Source organism: Vitis riparia, chromosome 1, assembly GCF_004353265.1.
Source record: "Vitis riparia cultivar Riparia Gloire de Montpellier isolate 1030 chromosome 1, EGFV_Vit.rip_1.0, whole genome shotgun sequence".
In the NCBI taxonomy this organism is placed as follows: domain Eukaryota; kingdom Viridiplantae; phylum Streptophyta; class Magnoliopsida; order Vitales; family Vitaceae; genus Vitis; species Vitis riparia.
In genome coordinates, this window is record NC_048431.1 from 747,066 (window position 1) to 770,003 (window position 22,938).

The 22,938-nt window shown below is 35.4% G+C and overlaps 2 protein-coding genes across 2 annotated transcripts; both read left to right on the top strand.

Annotated features, from left to right (window-relative positions):
- Window positions 1-2,184: 2,184 nt before the first annotated feature.
- Window positions 2,185-15,524, top strand: LOC117914345 (disease resistance protein RPM1-like). The gene is made up of 2 exons (XM_034829650.1): window positions 2,185-4,531; window positions 13,000-15,524. Exons 1-2 carry the CDS (start codon window positions 2,185-2,187, stop codon window positions 15,522-15,524), a joined length of 4,872 nt encoding a protein of 1,623 aa, XP_034685541.1.
- A 4,491-nt stretch (window positions 15,525-20,015) lies between these two features.
- LOC117914354 (disease resistance protein RPM1-like) lies at window positions 20,016-22,715 on the top strand. The gene has a single exon (XM_034829662.1). It carries the CDS (start codon window positions 20,016-20,018, stop codon window positions 22,713-22,715), a length of 2,700 nt encoding a protein of 899 aa, XP_034685553.1.
- Window positions 22,716-22,938: the final 223 nt, after the last annotated feature.

Here is a 22,938-nt window from a genome sequence, read left to right on the forward strand (position 1 = left end):
GGTAAACCCCACTGAACACCCATGAAAAATTATCCTCATAGTCTATGAATTGGATGCATTTTTCCATTCCAATCAATTCTAACACCTTATTATCCTCACAGTTCATAACTGCTCCCCTGGCTTCCACAACACCCCACTTTAAGAATCTACCTACCTCTAGCCCTAAGCTTGTCATAAAATTCAAGATCATCTCCTACACCTTGGTTACTTGCAAGCAAAACAAATCTACTTTCTGTGGAAGATAAGAGACTTGATTATTTTTCATCTTTCCTTGTCATTTGCCCCTATGATATTCCAAGACAGGATTTTAAGCTTCATTGACCAACTATTGACCAACTGAGAGTATTCCCTCCCATTCTTGCCAATACCATTCACTTTCTTTATCCTTCATATTAATGCAGCCAAGGTGGGACTAGGGGAAGGTTTAACCATGGTGAGGAGGAAATCCTTATTGCTTCAAACCTCAATGTGGATCAGTTAGTTCTTAAATTGTACAAGGAACTGCTCCTGTTCATCCTTCAAGTTATTACTGGAATGAACAAAGTGGAGGTCTTGCTTGTTAATATAGTTTCGGTTTGGCAAACAGGATGATAGGATCAATGGAAACTGTTATTCTATGTAGAGCATATTAGGATCAGGTTTATTAAGAAATGAAATGCTTTTCTCACCCAGCAATGAAATCATGTTGACCCATGGATTAGTATAAGAATTGTGAGAAAACTTGGAAATTTCTCCATTTTCTTTTCTGACTGTTGCATGTAAGTGACACAAAGGTTAATAAATTGTCTTGAAGAAGCAGTAAAATGACCCCATAAGTACCAAAAAAACCTGTGAACTTGGAAATAATCAAAGTCTTCCCAATGGAGAAGACTCTAGGTTCCATCACATTAATACTGGTTTCTTGAGTTGTATGTGATGCTTATTTTCTTATTATTTACAGCATAGACTCCTGGAGTCTTTGGGGACATCTTCCCTAACACTTAATTTATGAAATTGGTTTTGTATTGTACACGCAAGAGGCATTCATAAGAAGTTAAAACCAGTGTTTTCAGGGTCCTATGCCTTGCTTCCAAGCAACGGCAATATGGGGGAAGACTCAGTCCAATGTTAATTTGTTGATATGCTCCTTTACTGTTTGGGTTTGCAGAAAAGGAGACCTAGCAGTTGATGAACGCAATGCCTTGACTTGGAATATATGACTTCCATCAACCTCGGCCAATCTCCATTACAAAATTTTTTAAAAGCAGAGCAACTAGGAGTTTTCAACCCTTGAAGATGGAATCATTTTACATGTAAGGAGGTCAATATCAAAGGCTTGACATGGAACTTTCCGATTGGTTTTCTTAAGAAAAATACCTGTAAGAAGCTAGGAAAGGCCATAATTGCGTATAGTTAATCAATATGTAACATTGACTTCATGTGGATTGGCTACAATTTGCAAATAAACAAGTTGTGTTTCAAGTTGCCAATTTTTTAGTAGGAACTCAGATCTCTATTCAGTATACAGGAGAAAAGAAATTTGCATTGTTGTTAGAACTCCTAACAAGATTGCTCTATAACTCTTGAGAGGAAACTTACCTGTGGGCACCCCCCACTTGTTTTGTTTACACACGCACATGCACCTGCTAATTCTATGACTTCTCTATGTATTTTTGCTGTAAAATGGTTGTGAATGTTATTCAAAAGGTGCATTAGGCTGGTCTTAGGGCACGAAAGAGTTAGTCATACTGCTTGGCAAGTTGGGAGGGTATTTCTATGTATTGACTTGGTGTATATATAATTGACTATAAACTCAATGCTCGCACCATATCAATGAGCAGATCCTAATATTGTTGCAGCAATTTGTAGATCTGTGAGAAGAGAGAGAGAGAGAGAGAGAGAGAGAGAATGAACCCAGAAATAGGTGGAGGGATTGCAGGTAGTGCTGTGAGCTTTCTTCTTCTCAAACTTGATGTTTTTGCAAGTAGAGAGTGGAATTTGCAGGAAAATATAAAAAAGGCAGTCCAGAATTGAGGACGCGAGCTGCGGAGCATTGAAGCCCTACTGAGAGATGCTGCTTCAAAGAAAGAGCATGATCACCAATTCACAGTCTGGATTCAAAATGTCCGCGATCAAGCTTATGCCATCGAGGATGTTCTTGACCTGTTCAGGCTCGATCAAGAATCAGTGTGGCGCCGCCTGAAAATGCGTCACTCCATCAACAACTTGATACAGGATATTGACCGGAGTCTCCAAAGCATTCAGCAGACAAAGGAGAGGTATCACAGCATGGCCTCCACTTCAACCAATGCTGGCAACAACACAGACCTTCCTGTGAGAGTGGCTCCTCAGTTCATTGGCAACGTTGATACTGTGGGCCTTGAGGAGCCTACAAATAAGCTGGTTTCTTGGGCCTTGGAACCGAAACAAAGGCTTGAGGTGATGTTTGTGGTGGGGATGGCTGGACTGGGGAAGACAACTCTTGTCCACAGCGTGTATGAGAGGGTGAAGCAGCACTTCGGTTGCAATGTTTGGATCACTGCTTCAAAGTCCAAAACAAAACTTAATATCTTGACCTTGTTAGTAGAGAAATTGGGCTGTACAATCACACAGGGGGCTGATGTGGTTGCTCTGATGCATAAACTGCGAAAATTTCTCCACAACAAACGGTATGTTATAGTTCTTGATGACTTATGGGTAAAAGATGTGTGGGAGTCCATTAGACTTGCCTTGCCAGATGGTAAGAACAGTAGAATAATTGTCACTACAAGGAGAGGCGATATAGCTAATTCTTGTAGAGATGATGATTCTATTGATATCCACAAGCTTCAGCCACTGTCACCGCAAAGGGCTGAGCAACTCTTCTATAAGAAAGCTTTCTCAAGAAATGGCAGATGTCCTTCAGGCTTGGAGGAAGTCTCCAAATCCATCTTACAGAAATGTGATGGATTACCACTTGGGATTATTGAAATTGGTAGATTTTTGTCCAGACGGACTCCAACTAAAAATGAATGGAAAATATTACATGATAGTCTTGAGTCTGGATTGAGAAGCAGTGGTGAGCTTTCGGATATTATGAAAGTGTTGTCTGCAAGTTACAATGATTTACCTTACCATCTCAAGTATTGTTTCTTGTACATGAGCATTTTTCCTGAGAATAACCTAGTTAAGCGAAGAAGACTAATTCGGCTATGGATAGCTGAAGGGTTTGTAATAGAGAAAAGAGGCAAGACGCTTGAAGAGGTTGGGGAAGAGTACCTGAATGAGCTGATAGACAGGAGTCTAATAAAGGCAAATGAAATGGATTTTGATGGAAGGCCGACAAGTGTGGGAGTTCATAGTCTCATGCTGAAGATGATTCTCTCAGTCTCACATGAGGAGAACTTTTGTACTGTCTGCACAGGAGCTGCAAGAAACTTGACTGAGAACACCCGGCGCCTATCTATCCAGAAGGAAGATTTTGATGTGTCTCAGGACTTACCCTGTGTTCGAACCTTCTTCAGTTTCGGCATAGGCAAAGTAAGGATTGGTTCCAATTTCAAACTATTGAAGGTCTTGGACATACAGGGCACTCCTTTGGAAGAATTTCCGAGTGTAATTACAGATCTTCTGCTCTTGAGGTACTTGAGTTTGAGGAATACAAATATAAGGAGCATCCCAAGGTCCCTTGGTGACCTTCATCACCTTGAGACCTTGGATCTTAAGCAGACTCTGGTAACAAAGGTACCCAAAGCAGTCCTACAATTGGAGAAACTTCGCCATCTGCTGGTTTATCGCTACAATATGGAAAGTGTCCTACCTTTTGATATTGTTCAGGGTTTCAAGGCACCAAAGAGGATGGGCGCATTGAAGAACCTACAAAAGCTATCATTTGTAAAGGCGAGTGGGCAGCACAGAATGAGTCGGCAACGCAGAATGATACAAGGGCTAGAAAATCTTACACAGTTGAGGAAGCTGGGCATTGTAGAACTGGCAAAAGAAGATGGGACGAGCTTGTGCCACGCAATTGTGAAGATGCGAAATCTCCATTCCTTGAATGTGACATCTCTTAATATAGAGGTGCCTCTGGAGCTTGATGCAATGACCAATCCGCCGCCCCTTCTTCAGCGCTTGTACCTCAAAGGGCCCTTGGAAAGGTTTCCACAGTGGGTATCTTCTCTACATGACCTGGTGAGAATACGGCTAAAATGGTCTTCACTCGCAGAAGACCCGATTGCAGCTCTTCAAAACCTCCCATATCTCGTGGAGCTGCAGCTGCTTGATGCATACACTGGAACCCAGTTGGACTTCAGCTCGGGAAAATTTCAGAAGCTTAAGATATTAGACCTTCAGCAATTGGAACAGCTGAAGTCCATCATAATGGAAGAAGGCACATTGCCTTGCCTACAAAAGCTGATCATAAGCCACTGCAGCAAGCTGGTGCGGGTCCCCAGAGGTATTGACAAGCTCATTCACCTCCAAATGCTGCTGCTGCACGATATGCCCGAACCATTTGTGACCAGGCTGAGGAAAAATGGCGGTCGATTGCGCCATTTGGTTCACCATATTCCGTGTATTCATTCATATAAACAGGGCCAGTTGGAAGATCTTTCATGACCGTTATATATTTGTGAGGAAGAATCAGGTCTGTAGAACAGCAGGAGTTCATCTTTTGCTTCTTCTAGATTCCAAAAAATGTATCGTTCGATTGCTATTTCTTTACTAGGATTACTGCATTTTCCTAGGAAAGTATGTATGGTGCAATTGACTATGAAATTATGTCTTCAATAGAGGGTATCTTTTTATGATTATTATAATGTTAAATATAGTAGAAGTTGTTATTAATACGATGAATACATCTAATTATACGTATTTACTTTCACTAAAATTTTAATTATTTTATTTTCAGCTTTCTAAGTAGTGTGCTCCGCATATAATTCGATTTTGATCTGAAATAGTATAACATGTTTCTTTCAAAATCTCTATAAGTTAATGATTTTTTTTTTAATGAATAACTTTAACTTAATGATAATATAAGTTGTGTTTGAATATTATTTTTGGAAATGGTTTTATATTCTTTAAAAATATAAAACAATTTTTTAAATTAAAGAATAGAGTTGTGAAATTTTCACTGAAAATAGTATTTTTGAGATTTTGTTTAAAAATTGTTTCAAAAACATTTTTTTACTGGACCTAAAAACACCCATTTTAGCTTATAGAAAATTTGAAAACTTTGACATCCTCTTAGTTATTTATTTGCTATGTTAAAATTATTATTTTTCTTTTTAGGGGTGAGAATAAATTAGTCTTTATATTTATTTTTGATTGTAAAATTATTTAAATTCTATTTGTATTATACATATTTTTCAAGTGATTATAATAAGAAACCTTAAGCTTTCTTTTCTCCTTTGTCTATGATTCTTTTGAATTTCACATGGTTTGATTTTAATGGAACTTTTGACTTATGATTTTATTGAAATAAGTTTAAGCTCAAATACAACTTTTACGGATCCATTGATTGTAGAATTTTGTTATGTACGACATCTATAGGGTTCGAACCCTTGACCTTAATTCTGATACTACTTGTAGGACATTAGGTGCTATCAACTTTCCTCAACATAATTATTGTCAAGAAAGACGCATTTTCTAACTTTATAATGCATTTATCAAAACGTCCATGACATTTGAACACAAAGAGAGTCGATAAATGCAACCATTTGTCACCAGAAAGAATTATTCATATTGGAGTTATATGATGAAAAATTTTGTGAAGAGTAAAAAGATATGAAGTTATATTAATGGCACTTCACGCAAACCTAGGAATAAAGTTGATAAAAAATGTGTAGAATAGTTAAATAGTCGGACACTAAACAATTCGAAGATAATACTTGGATCAACAACTCTTTGGGGACATCTTCCCTGACGCTTAGTTTATGAAATTGGTTTTGTATTAATTGTACATGCAAGTGGCATTCTTAGAAGTTAAAACCAGTATTTTCAAGGGTCCCATGCCTGCTTCCAAGCAACAGCAATATGGGGGAAGACTCAGTCCAATGTTAATTTTTAAACTTTGGGTGATTGAATATTGATATGCTCCTTCATTGTTTGGGTTTGCAGAAAAGGAGACCTAGCAGTTTATGTGTTTGGCCTATACGAAGTGTTGATGAACACAACACCTTGACTTGGAATTAACATACATGGCTTCCATCAAACTCGGCCAATCTCGATCACATAAATTTTTAAAATCAGAGCAACTGGGAAATTTCGAAGATGGAATCATTTGACATGTAAGGAGGGCCAATGTCAAAGGGTTCACATGGAACTGCCCGACTGGTTTTCGTAAGAAAAATATCTTTAAGAAGCTAGGAAAGGCCATAGTATTATATTATCTTGCGAAACTTGCATATAATAAATTATTATGTAACATATTTGACCTCATGTGGATTGGCTACAATTTGCAAATAAACAAGCTTGTGTGTCCCAAGTTGCCAATTATTTTAGTAGGAACTAACTCAAATCTTTATCCAGTATACAGGAGAGAAAAAAAAATTGCATTCTTGTTAGAACACCCAACAAGATCGCCCAAAAATTCTTGAGAGAACTTGTGGGTTACCTTTGGGCACCCCCCACTTGTTTTGTTTACACACACGTACACCTGCTAATTCTATGACGTTTCTGTGTTTTTGCTGTACAATGGTTGTGAATGTTATTCAAAAGGAGAATTAGGCTGGCCTTGGGAGAATCTGAATAGAGTATTACTGCTTGGCAAGCTGGAGGGTGGAATTCTATGTATTGACTTGTATGTGTAATTGCCTATAAACTCAACGCTCACATGAACCATAACAAGAAGTACTGGATCCTAATATTGTTGCAGCAATTTGTAGATTTGTGACAAAACAATCACCATGAAGACCTAATTATTCACAATTAAGTCTATCTTAAAAATTCAAATACATGTAATTCTCCATTGCCAATGAAGTATGAGATCACAATCAAGGGATTTAATGAAGATCTCTTTCAATCTTTGATTTGATGTCTTTTACGTTAAAAATCTTCTATCATATATGCTTAATGTCTTCACTTGCACTAAAAAATGCACAAGGGAGCCATGTATCAAATCTTTGATTTGTGTTTTTTGGGGAAGGTAGGGAGTTCTAGGTCCTAATATGGTAGGGTGTTAGGTTCCACATACAAGAATTCATTGTTAGTTATAAGAGTTATGGCAAGAAAAATCATAGAATGTGTTAAATTCCATTTTTTGCGAATTACAAATACTATTGGTAGGAGGCATTCTAGTCTTAGCAAGACCTTCCCTACATGGTTGCTTCATTTTTCCTTTTACTCATGGGTGAGGTAGGCTTTATTGGGGTGTTGGACTTAAAATGCTTGAATTATTTTTAGATTAGTTTCGTATAGATTATGAGTTGGGTTAGTAGCTTATATAAAAATTAATATTAATTAATAATGGTTTGATTTGGATGGGCTTATATATATATGAGTTGGGTTTGATGAACTTACATATAATGGACTAGGTTATTGGGTTTTGGTTGATTTTAGTTATTTTTAGGCTTGATTGTAAGTACCGACAACGACAATTTTGAGGAAAAAAAATGACAAATCATACTTTTATAAGTAATATGTAATGCACCAAACCAATTTAGGGGGTAAAATCATAATTTAGAAATTATTAATTAATTAAAGTAATTTAATAAGGATAAAAATGTATTTTCATATTTAAAACCCTTATATATAAATTATATCTTTCCTATATTTTCTATTCAGAAAACTCTTTTACACAGAGAGCATAAGGTTAAAGGTTTGAAGATCAATTTTTCAGGTAAGATTTTTAATATTTAAATTAATATTTTATATTCGCTAATTAGTTTTAAACACTTTAGATATTCTTTGGAATATCTCAATTTTGATTAGAGTTCGTTTAATTAATTTCTAAGTCAAAAAGATTAAAAATTTATGAACATAGTTTGATTTATTAATAGAGATCAATAAATTTTGATTACTCAAATGAATAGATCTAGATAAAAAAAAAAATTAAAAAAATTATATAGTTTTGGATGTGAAAATTACATAAAATTGTGAGTATGGAGGTTAAAAGTTTTGACTTTAGAGAGGAAAAAAAAATGATGAACGAAGCGTAAGAAGGATTGGACATGTTGAAAAAAAGAAAAAGAAATGAATGGGGTATTTGTTAAGTTTCGATAGGAAATTTAAATAATAGTAATAATAGTTTAATGCAAATAAATATTCTTAAAAGATTTATTTTAGATAAGTTAGAAAAAATGAAATAAATTATTGTTTAGGAAGCTGAAAATAATATTGGATGATAATAATATTAATATGAGAAATTAATTAGGATCCTTAATACTAAATAAAATATTTTTAGAATTTTCAAATTTATATATTTGGATAAATAATCAATAATCAATATTGTGTATGATATTATGTTAGGTGAATAAGAAATTCTTCAGAGTTAAATACTTCAAGATTTTGAGTGTTTTTTCAAGGTAAGGGAAATTAATGTAGATTTTTACAGAAGAAAATAATTTCCTTTTTATATTGTATTTTGAAAAGTGTAAAAATATTATTTTTATCTTTTTGCATGAATCAAATATGTGTTTTGTATGAAAAATATTTTTTTGAGAATTTTCTTCGTTTATGAAAAATGAAATTTTTTGGAGATATGATATTTTGTTTTGCAAGTTTGAATTAATGAAATAAAGTGTTTGACTTTGGTTCCTATGGCCCTAGTCAATGGGTTATAATTATTGACATTTGTATGACCCTAATCAACGGGTTATAATAGTTGATATTATATTGCCCTAATAAACGGGTTATAATAGTTGACTTTATGACCCTAGTTAACGAGTTATAATTGTTGATATTTGGTTTTGTTCATCTTAACTAGAACAAATTTGAAACTAGCCACTCATTTGTGAAGTCTTACCTAATTGGGCACCATTTGTTATTTGATAACCAGAGTAAAGATATTTTGAATGTATTTGATTTGGTTTTGATGAGAAATTGTTTTGAAATGTATATGAGAAAGTTTTGTTGAAAAGTTTGAATGTATTAGTATTTTGAACTCAAAAATTTTTATGAAAATAAGTATATGTTATATCTCATATTTGCAAGCACAATTGAAAATGTTTGATCCATGAAACTACATTGATGTTCCTTATTGAGCTTTAAGCTCATGCCTCTTTGTTGATAATTGTTCAGGTACTTTCAGTTCGGGCGAGAAGTGATGGCTAGGCTTGGGATTTTTTTTTCTTTGTTAGGATTTTGGTTCAAACTTTATTTTTGGACATGGTTTAGATGTTAAAATTTAATTTCCGTTTAAATTATTTGAATTTGGAGTTATTTGGACAATAACACTCTGATTGATGTGTTAGTTTTTTTAAAGTTGATACTTGGAGATTTTAGAATTTTGTCATACTACTCAGGAATTTGGTAATTGGTAAATTTCCAGTTACAATACGAATGTTTGTGTCGTTTCCACTTTGAGCCTTTGGGTTTGAGGTGTGAAATGACCATCATGCCCTTGAAGTGGATTTTGGGTCGTGACAGTTTTTGTAACGATCCATACTCAACCATGTATATATTGTCCGCTTTGAGCCCAAACCCTCACGTCTTTAAAACGCGTTTACTTGGTTAAGAGGAGCCTATACATATATAGCCCTAGGAACATTCTCCCTTATCCGATGTGGGACATTACAAACATCCCCCCATGCAGACACAACGTCATCGTTATGTCTCATGGGATTGCGGGGTCAAACAGACAAACACCCCTTATGGGGCCAAACAAACCCCTACACCGGGGTCGGGAATCGGCTTTGATACCATTTGTAACGACTCACTCCCAACCGTGTAGATATTGTCCGCTTTGGACCCAAAGGGCCTTCACGGCTTTAAAACGCATCTATTTGGTTAAGAGAAGTCTCTACATATATAGCGTCAGGAACTTTCCCCCGTATCCGATGTGAGATGTCACAAACACCCCTCTATACAAACATAACGTCCTTGTTGTGTCCCACGAGATTGTGGAGCCAAACAGACAAACACCACTTACGGGGCCAAACAAACCCACCCCCACACCGAGGTCGGGAATTGACTCTGATACCATTTGTAACGACCTACTCCCAACCGTATAAATATTGTCCGCTTTGGACCCAAAGGGGTCCTCGTGACTTTAAAACGCATCTATTTGGTTAAGAGAAACCTTTACATATATAGCGCCAGGAACTTTCCCCCCTATCCGATGTGGGATGTCATATAATATATATAGATATAATTGATATGTGACATTAACTTTAGGTGGATTCACTACAATTAATTTAAAAATTAATAAGTTAAGGTGGTGTTTGTTTTTTTACTTTTTCATGACTTATTATAAACTTTTTACTAAATAAAAAAAAAATCAAAATATGTAGCTTTTTCTAAATAGAAAAAAATAACATATTGATTTTTCTTTATTTTTTAATACTTAATAGAAATAAAATAGTATAAAAACAAACAACCTAATATTTAACATTATTAAGTATTAAAGTTCTATTTAGAATTAAGTAAAAAAACAAATATCAACTAAGTGTGCTTCAAGTTGTCAAAGCTTTTATCGGGACTAACTCAAATCTCTATCAAATCTCATGGAACAACCAACAAATAAATTGTTAGATTCCTCCATATATTTACCATTGCCCATTTCTAAGATTTTTTTTTTCAATTTACTGTAGAGGTTAAAAAACCCTTCCTATTCAAAATCAATGCTTGGGTCCTATGCCTAGCTTCCGAGCAATAACAACACGGAGAGGACCGGGTCTTATGTTGATTTTTAAGCTCTATGAGACTCATTGGTGGACTCTTTTTTTCCTTTTTGGTATGCAATAGAAGAGACCCGGCAATTTACGTGTTTGGTTGGAGTCGATGAACCCAAGGCCTTGTGAGCATCCACCTCGGTCAATCTCCATCGCATAATTTTTAAAAACCACGCAATTCAGAATTTTCAACCATGGAAGATGGCACGTTTTACATTGTACGAAGGCCAAAGTCAAAGGGCTGATCACATTGAACTTTCAGACTGGATTTTTCTTGAGAAAATATTTGGACGAAGCTAGGAAGGCGGCCATATTACCATATTGTCTTTGCTAAATTGCATATAATTACTATGGAACCATTTCCAAATGAATAAGTTGTGTTTCAAAAGTTGTGAAACCAAAAACTTTTATTACGAACTAAGTCAACACTCCACTAAATTCATGGGATTGTCAGATTCAGTTTACAGCAGAAAAGAAAAATTCAATTAATCTTGTTAAAACACAGGACAAGATTAATTCAATTAATCTTCATTTTACCTTTTACTCATGGGTGAGGTAGGCTTTATTGGGGTGTTGGACTTAAAATGCTTGAATTATTTTTAGATTAGTTTCGTATAGATTATGAGTTGGGTTAGTAGCTTATATAAAAATTAATATTAATTAATAATGGTATATGAGTTGGGTTTGATGAACTTACATATAATGGACTAAGTTATTTGGTTTTGGTTGATTTTAGTTATTTTAGGCTTGATTGTAAGTAACGACAATTTTGAGAAAAAAAATGACAAATCATACTTTTATAAGTAATATATATAGATATAATTGATATGTGACATTAACTTTAGGTGGATTCACTACGATTAATTTAAAAATTAACAAGTTAAGATGGTGTTTGTTTTTTTAACTTTTTGCTGAAAACAATTTGTTTTCAGAATTTAGGTTGTTTGTTTTTTTACTTTTTTATGACTTATTATAAATTTTTTATTAAATAGAAAAAAAATCAAAATATGCAGCTTTTTCTAAATAGAAAAAAATAACATATTGATTTTTTTTTAACTTTTTAATATTTAATATAAATAAAATACTACAAAAACAAATAATCTAATATTTAACATTATTAAACATTAAGGTTCTATTTAAAATTAAGTAAAAAAACAAACATCACCTAAGTGTGCTTCAAGTTGTCAAAGCTTTTATCGGGACTAACTCAAATCTCTATCAAATCTCATGAAACAACCAACAAATAAATTGTTAGATTCCTCCATATATTTACCATTGCCCCTTTCTAAGATTTTTTTTTTTTCAATTTACTGTAGAGGTTAAAAAACCCTTCCTTTTCAAAATCAATGTTTGGGTCCTATGCCTAGCTTCCGAGCAATAACAACACGGAGAGGACCGGGTCTTATGTTGATTTTTAAGCTCTATGTGACTCATTGGTGGACTCTTTTTTTCCTTTTGGTATCCAATAGAAGAGACCCGGCAATTTACGTGTTTGGTTGGAGTAGATGAACCCAAGGCCTTGTGAGCATCCACCTGGTTCAATCTCCATCGTATAAATTTTAAAAGCCACGCAATTCAGAATTTTCAAACATGGAAGACGGCACGTTTTACATTGTACGAAGGCCAAAGTCAAAGGGCTGATCACATGGAACTTTCAGACTGGATTTTTCTTGAGAAAATATTTGGACGAAGCTAGGAAGGCGGCCATATTACCATATTGTCTTTGCTAAATTGCATATAATTACTATGGAACCATTTCCAAATGAATAAGTTGTGTTTCAAAAGTTGTGAAACCAAAGACTTTTATTACGAACTAAGTCAATACTCCACTAAATTCATGGGATTGTCAGATTCAGTTTACAGCAGAAAAGAAAAATTCAATTAATATTGTTAAAACACAGGACAAGATTAATTCTACGTGGACCAGTGACATGAAGAGATACCTTTAGATAGCTAGATTGCCCTAAACTTTTGAGAGAAAACGAGTGGGTTACATATATTTATACGACTTTTCTGTGTTCTTGCAGTTTAACGTTTGTGAATGTTATTCAAAAGGAGAATTAGTCTGGTCCCGAAGAGATGAAAGAATGGTATTCCTGCTTGGCAAGTTGGATGGTGGGATTTCCATATATGTGTTGACTTGGTCTGCCTTTCAAGTCATGTCTTCACATCAAATATCATACTGATCAAGGACTGTGTACTACTGTTGCAGCAATTTGTAGATTTGAGAGAAAAGAGAGAGATCATGGCCGACTCAGAAATAGCTGGGGGGTTGTAGCCGGTTCTGTGACCTTTCTTCTGAAAAAACTTGATGCTATTGTAACTAGAGAAGGGAACTTGCAGGGAAATAATAAGAAAAGAGTCCAGGACTTACGCCACGAGCTGCGGAGCATTGAGGCCCTCCAGAAAGATATCGATGCTGATCCAAAGAAAGAGCATGATCACCGATTCCAAGTCTGGATTCAAGATGTTCGGGAAGAAGCTTATGACATTGAGGATGTCATTGACCTGCTCAGTCTTGATATGACTCAAGAATCAGCCCGGCGCCGCTGGAAAATGAGACACTCCATCAACGACTTGATAGAGAAGATTAACAGGAGTCTGGAAAACAGTCAGAAGATACAGGAGAGGTATCACAAGCTGGTCTCCACTCCAACCAATGCTGGCAACAACACATATCCTCATGAGAAACTAGCCTCTTTGTTCCTTGGCAACGTTGACACTGTGGGCATGGAGGAGCCCCGAAATAAGCTGGTTTCTTGGGTGTTGGAGCCGAAGCAGAGACTTAAGATGATGTTCGTGGTGGGGATGGCTGGATTGGGGAAGACGACTCTCGTCCACAGCGTGTATGAGAGGGTGAAGCAGCGCTTTGATTCCCATGTCTGGATCACTGCTTCAGAGTCCAACACCAAACTCGAAATCTTATTGAGCTTGTTAGCAAAGAAATTTGGCTGTTCAATTACACCGGGGGCAGACATGGTTGCTGTAACTCACGAACTGCAAAAATTTCTCCGCAACAAACGGTATGTTATGGTTATTGATGATTTTTGTGTAAAAGATGTGTGGGAATCCATTAGACTTGCATTACCAGATGGTAACAACAGTAGAATAATTATCACTACAAGGAGAGGCGACATAGCTAATTCTTGCAGAGATGATGATTCTATTCATATCCACAAGCTCCAGCCACTGTCTTGGGAAAATGCTAAGCGGCTCTTCCATACTAAAGCTTTCTCAAGAAATAGCAGATGTCCTTCAGGCTTGGAGGAACTGTCCCAATCCATCTTACAGAAATGTGATGGATTACCACTTGGGATTATTGAGATCGGCAGACTCTTGAAGAGTAAGGCTCAAACTGCATATGAGTGGCAAAAGTTACACGATAGCCTTGAATCTGAATTGAGAAGCGGTGGTGGCCTTTCCAATATGATGAAAGTGCTGTCTACAAGTTACAAAGATTTACCTTACCATCTCAAGTGTTGTTTCTTGTACATGGGCATCTTTCCTGAAAATAAACCAGTTAAGCGAAGAAGACTGGTTCGGCTGTGGATAGCTGAGAGGTTTGTAACAGAGGAGAGAGGCAAAACTCTTGAAGAGGTTGGGGAAGAGTACCTGAATGAGCTGATTGACAGGAGTCTGATACAGGCAAATGAAATGGATTTTGATGGAAGGCCCAAAAGTGTAGGAGTTCATTGTCTCATGCATAAGATGATTCTCTCACTCTCACATGAGGAGAACTTTTGTACTCTACATTGTACAGGAGCAAAACAGAACTTTACTGAGAAAACCCGGCGCCTATCTATCCAGAAGAAAGACTTTGATATTTCTCAGGAGTTGCCCCGTCTTCGAACCTTCTTCAGTTTCAGTACAGGTAGGGTAAACATTCGTTGGATTAATTTCCTACGACTGAGGGTTTTGGATATACAGGGCACTTCATTGGGAGCCTTCCCGAGTGTAACAACAGATCTTCTCCTCTTGAGGTACTTGAGTTTGAGGAATACAGATATAAGAAGCATCCCCAAAACCGTGAGTAACCTAAAGCAGCTTGAGACCTTGGATCTTAAACAAACTCGGGTGAAAAAGCTACCCAAATCAGTCCTACAACTTGGGGAACTTCGCCATTTGCTGGTTTGTCGCTACAATAATGGACGTGTTGTCTCTTTTGATGCTGTTCAGGGGTTCAAGGTTCCAAAAAAGATCAGTGCATTGAAGAACCTACAAAAGCTATCATTTGTAAAGGCGAGATGGCAGTACAGAATGATAGAGGAGCTCCAACATTTGACACAGTTGAGGAAGCTGGGCATTGTGGCACTAGAAAAAGAAGATGGAAAGAGCTTGTGCCACTCAATTGAAAAGATGCGAAATCTCCATTCCTTGAATGTGACTTCCCTTAATAAGGAGGAGCCTCTGCAGCTTGATGCAATGACTAATCCTCCGCCCTTTCTGCAACGCTTGCATCTCAAAGGGCCCTTGCCAAGGTTTCCAAAGTGGGTATCTTCTCTACATGACCTGGCGAGAATACGCCTAAATTGGTCTTCGCTGTCAGAAGATAACCCGGTTGAAGCTCTTCAAGATCTCCCAAATCTGATGGAGCTGCAGTTGCTTGATGCATACACTGGAACCCAGTTGGAGTTTCACAAGGGAAAATTTCAGAAGCTTAAGATATTAGACCTTGTGCAATTGAAACTGACGTTTATCAGAATGGAAGATGGAACATTGCCTTGCCTGCAAAAGTGATAATAAGGAAATGCAGTGAGCTGGAGCGGGTCCCTGTTGGTATCGACGACCTCATTCATCTCCAAGAGCTGCTCCTCTGCGATATGCCTGAGAAATTCGTGGCCCAGCTGAAGAAAAAAGGCGGTGAACTTCGCTATCTCCTTCACCGTATTTCACATATTGGTTCATACAAAGAGGGCAAGTTGGTGGAAGATCTTTCATGACCGATGGGTACAAGAATCTGGTCCGTATGACATAATGGATTCCTTAAAATGTATTGATGTTGGATTTCTATTTCTTTACTAGCATTCCTGCATTTTCCTATAGTTACTATATATGGTGCAATAGCATTTGTACGCAGATCAGCTTTAGTTGTGTGTTCGGAACTCTCATCGTTGAGATGATTTCTGTAAGGTTGATTGTTTTTTACCTTTTTTTTTTTTTTTTCCTGTAAAAAAAAAGGTTAATTGTTGAATGCATCTAGTTATATTTTCTCAAAAGTTTTTATTAATTTTGAATTTTTAGTATTTTGAATAACGTATTATCATGAGTGCAAGGGCATAGAATATGACCTCTAGTACCTCAAAATTAAGAAGAAATTAATTCTAGAAATTCCTCAATCTAAAACACATATAACAAAGAAAAGGAGAAGAATGTGGTAGAGAAGGCAATCCAGATGGCACCTATTTTAGATAGCCCAAAGAATGTGGTAGGCAGGGCAACAAGTGCCAACATTATGAAGAATTTTCACCATTGGAAAACATTTCAAAAATCCTATTAAACAAGGAGGAGAGTTTCCAACATTTTCAAATGCCCAAAAACAATTTTTCATTAAATCAATTTAGGAAACAAAGGAGCAAAATGACATTTGAATGCCTAGGAATGTTTGAACAAAATGTTTTAACAATCTCTCATGTGACAATTTTGTGACAAAATATAAAGATATAACAATTTTCATGTGACTCGTAAAAACCTCACTGAACCCAAAAATAAAGATAGGATTGGGTTATGACCAGTATAAATGTTTGTCGTGTTGGACTTGGCCCCAAAATCTTAGACGAGCTTGGCTTGAGTTCTAGAAATATTGGCATCGATGGTACAATTTTATGCAAATATTGGAAGAAATATTGATATTGATGAAAATTTGGTAAAAAAAAAAAAAATCATAAAAATGGATTACATCTATATGATTTTGGAGGAAAGTTTAATAAAAGATAATATAGTTTATAATACATGTATTAAACTTGTCACTATCAAACTTTGACCAGTCAAACTGGTTTGTATCTGGGAGGGGGGCTGCACTAGGCCTTTTGGAAAAAGGTGGGAATGGGTTGCCCACCATAGTTCCAAACCAACCATTTGGCATGTCACTTGTTATATTAATTAATGACCTATAATAGATATATTGATTAATTATTCAGGATATAGTCAAATTCCAGGTTTATTTACTGTAAAAATACATTAAAGATAGCAAATGATAAAATATAAAGTTAATGAAATGTAAATAAAAAATTATAAAATGTTATTTTATTCTCTGACATATGATATATCTTTTTAATAATTAAATATTATAATATTACTATTCCATAGGAATAAACATATTAATACACATTTAATCTATCTATGTTATATATAAAAGTCTATAGACTCATAGGTGTTTGTATTCTTTTATGTTCTTAAACTGCATCTTTCATATTAACAAAGTTTAATTTTTCTTGTCTGAGGGATTTAAGAGTTATATTTAGTATTTTTGCAGTCAATGAATGTGTCACCACATGGGACATTTTGACCCAAAACTCTGTAGCTGCAACCAGCCATACCAAAGACACCCTGCACTAGCCGTCCGTAATCCTCTACTGCAGCTTCGTTTTAGCTGCCCGAGACGTCTCAAATCAGCCCCATCAAGTTGTCCACTCTCCCTGCTATGAGCTTGGAAATAATCCAAGTCTTCCCAACGGGAAAGACTCTAGCTAGCTTCCAATACGAAGACTCTAGCTAGCTTCCAATACATCAATACTGATTTTCTTGAGCTGCATGTGATGGTTCTTTTCATATTATTAATTAATGCCATTGACTGGTCATCTTCCCTGACAATTCATCAGTTAAAAAATCACTGGTTTCAAGGGTACACCCAGCCACCAATGCAATAGCAATACGGAGAAGACTGGGTCCATGTGAATAATTGATAGGCCTTTTTTTTTTTTTTTTTTTTTTTGGTTTTGGTACGCAGAAAAAGAGGAGTTTTGGGTCAAAATGCCGTATATTAAAAAAAAAATATTACATCTAATTATTTTATGAAACTTATGTTCAAATGCTAGGAATCATGTCATAAATTTTTTTTTTTTCAAAATTTTAGTTAAAGTCTCAATTAATAATTAGGGCTTTATTTTTAAATTGAAACCGTAATTGTCAATTAAGGCTTCGATTTTTGAACTGAAGCCGTAGTCGTTAACTGATACTTCATTTTTTAACTGAAACCTCAATTCACAAAGACTTCATTTTTAAACTAAAGCCTTAATTGACAATTAAGATTTTTTTTATTATTTTAAAATTTAGTTAAAAACTATTAAATTATAGTTTATTATTGAAATTAGAAATATATATTTTAATAATAAATTATTTATATTTAAGCTTAAGAATCTAGCATTACTTCAATAAATATAAATTGATAGATAAAAGATATTATAAATGAATATTTTATTTATTTAATAAATTAATAATATTAAAATAATAAATTTATATAACATATAAATAAGATATAAAATTGTATAATTTATTAATTTAAGATATTAATTTGTTGTTTTTTTAAAGATATTAATTTATTTGTATTATGTCAAATTTATCCATAGGTTTCTCTCCTTGTGGAAACATATGAGGTTATATATGTTTTTTTTCCAAGCATATAAATGTTTAATGAGTATTTTTTGTGACTTTGAAAAACCTACTAAAAATCATATTTTTTTAGTAGACTTTTTCTAACTAATTTTGTCAACTAATTTTATCAAAAAGTCTATATATAGAAACTTAAGAGTATACTATTATTTCAATAAAGATAAATTTGTCATAATACAAATAAATTAATATCTTAAAAAACAACAAATTAAATATCTTAAATTAATAAATTTTAAAATTTTATATCTTATTTCTATGTCATATAATTTTATTATTTTAAGATTATTAATTTATTGATAAATAAAATATTCATTTATGGTATTATATTTATCAATTTATGTTTATTGAAGTAATACTAGATTTTTAAGTTTAAATATAAATAATTTATTATTAAAGTATATATTTTTAATTTCAATAATAAGTTGTAATTTAATGGTTTTAATTAAATTTTAAAGTAAAAAAATATATATTAACTAAAGCCTCAGTTGGCAACTACGGATTAGGAGTATATCATTATTTCGATAAAGATAAATTTGTCATAATACAAATAAATTAATACCTTAAAAAATAACAAATTAAATATCTGAAATTAATAAATTATACAATTTTATATCATATAGATATGTTATATAAATTTATTATTTTAAAATTATTAATTTATTAATAAATAAAATATTCATTTATAATATCTTCTATTTATCAATTTATATTTATTGAAGTAATACTAGATTTTTAAGCTTAAATATAAATAATCTATTATTAAAGCATAGATTTTTAATTTCAATAATAAATTATAATTTAATAGTTTTTAATTAAATTTTAAAAAATATTATTGAAGCCTCAATTGGTAATTAAAATTTTAATTTAAAAATGAAGTCTTAGTTATCAATTGAGATTTTAGTTAAAAAAAATGAAGCTTCAATTAATTATTGAGGCTTTAGTTCAAAAACTGAAACATCAATTGGTATTTGAGGTTTTAGTTCAAAAATGAAACCTCACTTGCTAATCGAGACTTTTATTAACAGTTTGAAAGAAAAAATATATTTTTATCACACGAGTCCACGTGATATAAAATATGTTACTTTGAAAATAAGATTGATAAAGTGGTTAAATCTAATTTTTTTTTTAATCCATGCGTCATTTTGACCCAAAACTTGAAAAAGAGACTCGGCAATTTATTTGTATGGCCCACACGAAATTGATGAATCCAACGCCTTAGACTTCGAATAATAAGGCATCCATCAAACTCAGCCAATCTCCACCACATGAATTTTAAAAGCCACAGCAATTGGGGATATTCTACCGTGGAAGATGGCATCATTTTACATTCTACCGAGGCCAATATCTATGCTTCGTGGTTCTCTCGAACCAAACATGTATTGCCTTGAACCCTTGAGAGAGAACATGTGATATGCCCACGTCTTTTTATTTACACATATTCTACTACTTTTCTTTTGTTTTTATTGTATAAGGTTTGAGAATGTTATTCAAGAAAAGTAGAATGAGAGTGTATGTATTGACTCGGTATGTATGCTTGACTATAAACTCGATGGTAGTTCATATGAGTGGATCCGAATATTGTTGCAGCAATTTGCCGATTTCAGAGAAAAGAGAGAGATAATGGTCGACCCAGAAATAACTGGAGGGATTGCAGCGAGTACTTTGAGCTTTCTTCTAGTAAAACTCGAAGCTTTTGCAATTAGAGAATGGAAATTGCAGGAAAATATCAAAAACTCACTCCAAGATTTAGGACGCGAGCTGAGGAACATTCAGGCCTTGCTGAGAGATGCTGATTCAAAGGAAGAGCGTAGTCAACAATTTACAAACTGGATTGAAGAGGTCCGCGATCAAGCTTTTGCAATCGAGGATGCTCTTGACCTGTTCAAACTCAAACAAGAATCAGTGTGGCGCCGCCTGAAACTGCGTCACTCCATCAACGGCTTGATAAAGGAAATTGACCGGAGTCTCAAAAAAATTCAGCAGACAAAGGAGAGGTATTCCACACTGGCCTCCTCTTCAACCAATACTGGCAGTATCACATACCTTCCTGTGAGAGTGGCTCCTTTGTTCATAGATAACGTTGATATCGTGGGCATTAAGGAGCCTACAAAGAAGCTGGTTTCCTGGGCCTTGAAACCGAAACAGAGGCTTGAGGTGATGTTTGTGGTGGGGATGGCTGGACTGGGGAAGACCACTCTTGTCCGCAAAGTGTATGAGGATGAGGGGGTGAAAGACAACTTTGATTGCCGTGTCTGGACCACTGCTTCAAAGTCCAAAACCAAACTCGATTTATTACGGACCTTGTTAGTGGAGAAATTCGGCTGTACAATCACACAGGGGGCCGATGTGGTTGCTCTGACGCATAAGCTGAGAAAATTTCTCCACAACAAACGGTATGTCATAGTTCTTGATGACTTATGGGTAAAAGATGTTTGGGAGTCCATTAGACTTGCCTTGCCAAATGGTAAGGACAGTAGAATAATTATCACTACAAGGAGAGGCGATATAGCTAATTCTTGCAGAGATGATGATTCTATTGATATCCACAAGCTTCAGCCACTGTCACCGAAAAGGGCTGAGAAACTCTTCTATAAGAAAGCTTTCTCAAGAAATGGCAGATGTCCTTCAGGCTTGGAGGAATTCTCCAAATCCATCTTACAGAAATGTGATGGATTACCACTTGGGATTATTGAAATCGGTAGACTTTTGTCCATTAAGGCTCCAACTAAAAATGAGTGGAAAATGTTACATGATAGCCTTGAGTCTGAATTGAGAAGCAGTGGTGGCCTTTCAAATATTAGGAAAGTGCTGTCTGCAAGTTATAACGATTTACCTTTCCATCTCAAGTATTGTTTCTTGTACATGAGCATCTTTCCTGAGACTAGCCCAGTTAAGCGAAGAAGGTTAATTCGGCTATGGATAGCTGAAGGGTTTGTAATAGAGAAAGGAGGCAAGACATCTGAAGAGGTTGGGGAAGAGTATCTGAATGAGCTGATTGACAGGAGTCTGATAAAGGTAAATGAAATGGATTTTGATGGAAGGCCAAAAAGTGTGGGAGTTCATAGTCTGATGCTGAAGATGATTCTCTCAGTCTCACGAGAGGAGAACTTTTGTTCTGTTTGTACAGGAGCAGAAAGGAACTTGAGTGAGAAAACCCGGCGCCTATCTATTCAGAAGGAAGATTTTGATGTGTCTCAGGACTTACCCTGTGTTCGAACCTTCTTCAGTTTCGGTATAGGCAAAGTAAAGATTGGTTCCAACTTCAAACTATTGAAGGTCCTGGACATACAGGGCACTCCTTTGGAAGAATTTCCGGGTGTAATTAAAGATCTTCTGCTCTTGAGGTACTTGAGTTTGAGGAATACAAATATAAGGAGCATTCCAGGGACCCTGGGTGACCTTCATCACCTTGAGACTTTGGATCTTAAGCAGACTCTGGTAACAAAGGTACCCAAAGCAGTCCTACAACTTGAGAAACTTCGCCATTTGCTGGTTTATCGCTACAATATGGAAAGTGCCCTACCTTTTGATATTGTCCAGGGGTTCAAGGCACCAAAGAGGATCGGCGCATTGAAGAACCTACAAAAGCTATCATTTGTAAAGGCGAGTGGGCAGCACAGAATGAGTCGGGAGCACAGAATGATACAAGGGCTCGACAATCTTACGCAGTTGAGGAAGCTGGGCATTGTAGAACTAGCAAAAGATAATGGGACGAGCTTGTGCCTCTCAATTGAAAAGATGCCAAATCTCCACTCCTTGAATGTAACCTCCCTTAATAAGGAGGAGCCTCTGGAGCTTGATGCAATGACCAATCCACCGCCCCTTCTTCAACGCTTGTACCTCAAAGGGCCCTTGAATAGGTTTCCACAGTGGGCAACTTCTCTACATGACCTGGAGAGAATACGCCTAAAATGGTCTTCACTCACAGAAAGCCCGATTGCAGCTCTTCAAAACCTCCCAAATCTGACAGAGTTGCAGTTGCTTGATGCATACACTGGAACCCAGTTGGACTTCAACTCCGGAAAATTTCCGAAGCTGAAGATATTAGACCTTCAGCAATTGGAACAGGTGAGGTCTATCATGATGGAAGAAGGCACATTGCCTTGCCTACAAAAGCTGATCATAAGCCACTGCAGCAGGCTGGTGCAGGTCCCTAGAGGTATTGACAAGCTCATTCACCTCCAAATGCTGCTGTTGTACGATATGCCCCGAACATTTGTGACCGGGCTGAGGAAAAACGGTGGTCAATTTCGCCGTTTGGTTCACCATATTCCGTGTATTCATTCATATAACCAGGGCCAGTTGGAAGATCTTTCTTGATCATTATACATCTACGAGGAAGAATCAGGTTTGTAGAACAACCTGAATTCATCGTTTCCTTCTTCTAGATTCCCCAAAACGTACTGTTGGATTGCTATTTCTTTTCTAGGATTACTGCATTTTCCTAGGAAACTATGTATGGTGCAATTGAGTATGAAATTATGTCCTCAATCAAAGGTATCATTTTACTATTATTTTACAAAGGTATCATTTTATTTATACG